The following is a 4,868-nucleotide window of genomic DNA, read 5'->3' as shown; positions in this document are numbered from 1 at the left end:
GCGCCTTGGGCCATGGCCATGCCAACTCCAAGCTCCTCCACCAGCCTCGTGGCCTCGGGACAGCTTTCTGCTGGCACCCCGGCACCCCTCTTTTGCTGTGCCCAGGGACCAAGCAGGGTCACAGGAGGAGCAGCACGAGCCCTATTGCCATTAAAAGCCTTGGGGCTGGGAGGAGGCAAGGCGAATACAGCTGGCAGCAAGTGGGAGAGGGCCTGTGGGGGAAAGCTCTCCTTCGTGTACAGCTCAAGGGGTTCCAGGTCTCATCACCCGTCTCTGCACTGCCAGCTCCGGTTCACAGATGGAGGAAGCCACATCTGAGCAGTTTTCCCCAAAACCGCAATTCAAACAAGAGCAAGGTGGGGAGCAGGTCCCTCAGCCCCACAGCCCCGAGGTCTCCCCGTTCTTGCCCTCGCCCCAGCCCAGCTCCCCCTCACCTGCCGCCGACGGAGAAGTCAGAGATGGCGTAGTAGTACGACTGCAGCACCTTGGGGTCCTTGAAGATGTCGTCCCCGAATGTGTTGAGGCGGTTCAAGGAGATGAGCAGGTCGGTGACGGTCACCCATTCCTGCAGGGGACACGGGGAAGGCACCTTGGCCAAGGTGTCTGGGACACCCGCTCCCCACCCTGACTGGGATGCATCCTACACCTTTTCCTACAGGGGTGCAGGACACCACAAGCGCTTTTAACCCCAGGTGGCTGCATTGGTTCACCCGGTCCTGGGGGACCACGCACCCACCCCCCTCCCACCCTGGTGGCACCTGCAGCGCGGGGCTCCCGTCAAAATTGTAGGCGCTGGGACGTCCCTCGAGGGTGGAGAAGGCCACGTTGCCCCCGCTCAGTGGGGAGATGTCGCTGAATTCGTCGGTGCAGAAGGCCACTTGTTCATCCTCCCCGGGCCGCAGGTAGTGCCGTGGCCGCTTCCCGTAGGTCTTCTCGCAGGACGCGCTGTAGTACTGGAAGGGCACCCAGGGCCCCTCGGCGCGGCTGCGCTTGTAGATGGCAAAACTCTCGGGGCGACTGGTGTGAAACTTCAGCCTCACATAGGTGATCTCGTAGGCTTTGCCTGGGGACAGACCCACCGTGCTGTCATCCTCCCGCAGCCACCCAGTGGGCACCACAGCCTGCACCAGGGCTGAAATTGTCCCGGTGTCCCATCCTGCATGGCTGCCAGCAACCCCCTGCTCCCCCCGTGGGCACCGACCCCATCTCCCCACCACAGCTAGAAGAGGAGCATTTTCATGCAAAGCAGAAATCACCGTCCAGCCACCCTTAACCAGCCCCACCTTGCTGCAACCCAAACCCCATCCACCCCCAAATTCCCTCTCCTCCCAGTGCAGCCGCCCCCCCATTGCATGGATGCACCAGGCGGGTTGCACAGGCAAAGAGCCGCTGCAAAGCCAGGCTTTAACCAGCAGCCAGGGGGGAAGAGCCAGGCCCACAGCACTGAGCAGCATCCCAGGGCAGCAGTGCCATAGGGATGGGGAGGTGGAAAGGGTCGAGGCTGGTCTCTTCATGGGGAGCCGCGTGCCGGGACCCGGCATCGCTGCCGTCTTTGCCAGGATGAAGACAAAGAGAGGCCACCAATCCCTGGGGCGGCCGGTGCAGCTCTGAAAGTGCTTGAAAGAATTAGCAAAAAGGGGAAAAAGAAAACACCAAAGTGAACATCAGAACGGCTTAATTGCCAGAGATGAAGGACCAGCTCAAAGACTGGATTGCTCCATAACAGCACCACTCCTGACAGCGCAAAACAATTAGCTGCAAGGTTTTGGCTTTATTTGAAAAAATAATGAGTTGGGAATGTTAAAGGGGTTATTCCGGGACTAGGAAAACAAGCCTTTAATTGGGCCCATATGAATACTGTCGCATATGTGCTGCGACTTTGCTGCGGGGGAGCCGAGGCAGCCTGGCTACCGGTGCTGGGAAAAGCAGCTGCCTCCCATCAGGGATGCAGGGATCACCCGGGGAGGAGGGGACAGACCCACTTGCAGCCCACCCAGCGGTGACAAGGGCCAAGAAGGGGCTGCAACCAGGCTGTCCCGCCACCACCGTGCTCCAATTTCACCTCCTTCCAGAACCCCTCCAGCCAGGGTTTCCCTGCCCTGCACCCAGCAGGGGGAGGGACGCCCAGCGGACGCCAGTTCCCAGACAGCACGGTCCCGGGGGGGACATCTGCCCAAACAGTGAGGTTGGGGCCATCGCCTCCGGGAGCAGTTTCCTCTGGGAGAGGAAGGGAGCTCGGCGCTGTGTCAATAAACAGCCCCTGCCCCAAGCGGCCCCGCGTGAGGGGAGGGGGCGGCTGGGCTGCGGGACCCCAAGGGGTGCCTCCAGCTGGGATGGGGGAGACTCACTGCCATGGGGAATCGTCCCGAGGGAGCGTCTGCTTTTCCCAGACAGGCCTTTTAATCAGCCAAACTCTGCTTGGAAAAAAAACAAACCAAAAAAATCCAGAAAATAACCCGGGCTGGTTGTCTCCCCTTTCCTGCTCAGTAAAGTATGCCATGTCCCAAAGCTGGGCGTGCCATGGGATGGGGACACTGGGCGGGTGTGCTGGTGGCTGAGGGTGACGGCACCAGGACCAGGACCCCGGGATGCTGTCCCAGCTGTGCGTTCACCACAAAGCGTTCACCCACCTCCCGCAGAGCCCAGACTGCAGCTCATCCCGCACTGGGGGCTCCAGGCAGAGGAGTTTGGAGAGGAGAGCGCAGCGCATAGGACAGTCACATCACCTACATGTCCCCAGCCACCTCCGGCCCCCCCCAGACCTCAGCACCAGGAGCCTGCCACAGGCTCACATCCCATGGGAAAATCAAAGTCAGAGTCACAGATGCAGACACTGCCTGATCTAGAGACCCTGGCGTGAGCCGCTGGCGTTCACAGAGCTACCGAGGAGCCCCAGTGCTTGTTGCCTTTGGAAGCCTGTGGATATTTTGGGTTCCTCCTTGATCTCTGACCGGGTAAATGCAACGGCCATGGGCGCTCAGGATTATCGATCCGCTCCGAGTCCGATGCACTGTAACGGCATGGCTGAAACCTCCCAGAGAAGAGAGATTTAAAGGAGGATAATCTAATTAACGCCAATCAACAGCATGCAGGTAAACACAGGTCTTGTCCAACTCATTTGATAGCTTATTTAATAAGCTCCCCAGGTAACCACGCTGGAGAACCTACAAGACGTTTGACTCGGGACTGAGCAAGATAAGCAGGCTGGCAGGGACTCACAACATGGGTAAAAAACCCCAATTACTGTCCTGGTCATCTCCCGGGGGCTGCAGGGGCTGGTTGGGCTTTTCCTCCATAACCCAAGTGAAAGCATTAAGGTAGCAATAAAAAGGTCTGCAGCTGGGACAAAAACAGGGCCCGGAGGCTATTGGAAAGGTCAGACAGCAATGCGCTGGCTACCAAAATGGCACTTTTTAGTATGGCAAGATATACGAGCCGTGCAGGAACAAGGGTACATTTGCAGAGGGATGCTCTGGCTCAGGAAGGGACACAGGGACCAGGGGTGAAGACAAGCTCGGCGCAACATTATGACCTTGGATGTGTTAATGGGAGACAGCAGGGCGGTCACAGGGACTGGACAAGACTCCACTGGAAACCCAAGCATGGGATCCAGCAGGATCTGGCAGAGGAGCTGGGGCAGAGCCAGGAGAAAGGCAGAGACTGGGAAGCAAGCCCCAAGGCTCAGGGAGCTCAGGCTGGGACAAGGGGCCACTGCACACATCAGCGTGCTGGGAGCCCGCACACATCCATGTGTTGAGTCAGGACTGGTGGCCACAAAGTCGCCTGGCTGTCCTGGAGATGGCCACCAGCTTCCCGTGCCAGAGGCTGAAAGGAAGAAAATCCAGGTTGGAAGTGAACTGGGAGAGGGGGGACAGGACACACCAGCCACCGGAGGAGCCAGCAGCAGCTCGTTCAACCATGCAGGTTGCATTCGGGTTGTCTACACTCTAGGTCAAACACAAAGGAATTTGGGGCGCTCTGACAGCCTGCGCCGGATGGGCGAGGGGCTGGCCGATCCCCTCCCGCAGAGCTGGCAGGAGTGGGAACGGGAGCAGGGAGCGGGGCTGGCAGGCTCCTCCAGCATCGCTTCTCATGCCCGGCGGGGAGCCCAGCCCCGGGCCGGGGATGAGGACCAGATGTCCGCCTGCTCGCAGGGGGCTGGGAAAGCGGTGACCTCCGCCCAGCCGGGCAGCTCCCGTGTCCCCACTGGGGCACACACAGACCCTCCATTGCCACCCTGACTCCAGTTGCCGTGACCCACCAGCATGGATCCATGCCATGCCGGTGCTCAGCTGTCCCCTTATCAGCTCCAACCACAGCTCCTCCGCTACCCCCCTTTGGCATGCAGATGGCAGGAGACGGCAGAGAATGAAGATTTTACAGTGCTGGTCAATAGCCAGGGTAGTTTAGATGGCAGGAAAATGTTAAAAATCCTTTTTAAAATGCCAGGCATGCCCCATGGGTTTAAGTACACTCCAAGCAGGCAGCTTGCATAATACTTAAAACATAGAGGGTCGGATCCCAGCTGGGGAAGCCTCCTGGGGGTACACGGTGTGTGCAAAGCTCTGCCCCCCCCAGACGTAACAGGCACCCTCAGCAATGCACGGGGGTGAAACGGCACAGGTTTGGCACCCATGGCGCTCACCCGAGAGGCAGGGCTCTCGTGGTGGGGTCCGTGCCTCCCCCTGCCTCCCTCCTGCTCTGCAAACTTGCGTAATCATTAAAAAGCAGCCTTGGGGCAGCAAGAGGGCAGACACCCCGGGCACGGCTGGCTGAGAAGTGGCACAGGCAGGCGCAGCCACCAGCATCCTCACCCCGCAAGGGGCTGGGGCGCTGCTGATGGGGAGGGGCGGACCCCCCCCCCGCCG

The 4,868-nt window shown here is 59.8% G+C and overlaps 1 protein-coding gene across 1 annotated transcript in view; it reads right to left on the bottom strand.

Moving 5' to 3' along the window:
* Window positions 1–4,868, bottom strand: part of LAMC3 (laminin subunit gamma 3) — a 19,188-nt gene that overhangs the window by 13,747 nt on the left and 573 nt on the right. Inside the window, exons 2-3 of the mRNA XM_035898239.1 lie at window positions 759–1,063; window positions 435–565 (exon numbers count right to left, since the gene is read on the bottom strand). Of these exons, the coding sequence (XP_035754132.1) occupies window positions 435–565; window positions 759–1,063 (436 nt within the window). The remainder of the gene's footprint in view (window positions 1–434; window positions 566–758; window positions 1,064–4,868) is intronic.

Source organism: Egretta garzetta, unplaced genomic scaffold (assembly GCF_000687185.1).
Source record: "Egretta garzetta isolate BGI_Z169 unplaced genomic scaffold, ASM68718v1 scaffold497, whole genome shotgun sequence".
Taxonomy (NCBI): Eukaryota; Metazoa; Chordata; class Aves; order Pelecaniformes; family Ardeidae; genus Egretta; species Egretta garzetta.
This window is presented reverse-complemented; position numbering and strand designations above follow the sequence as displayed.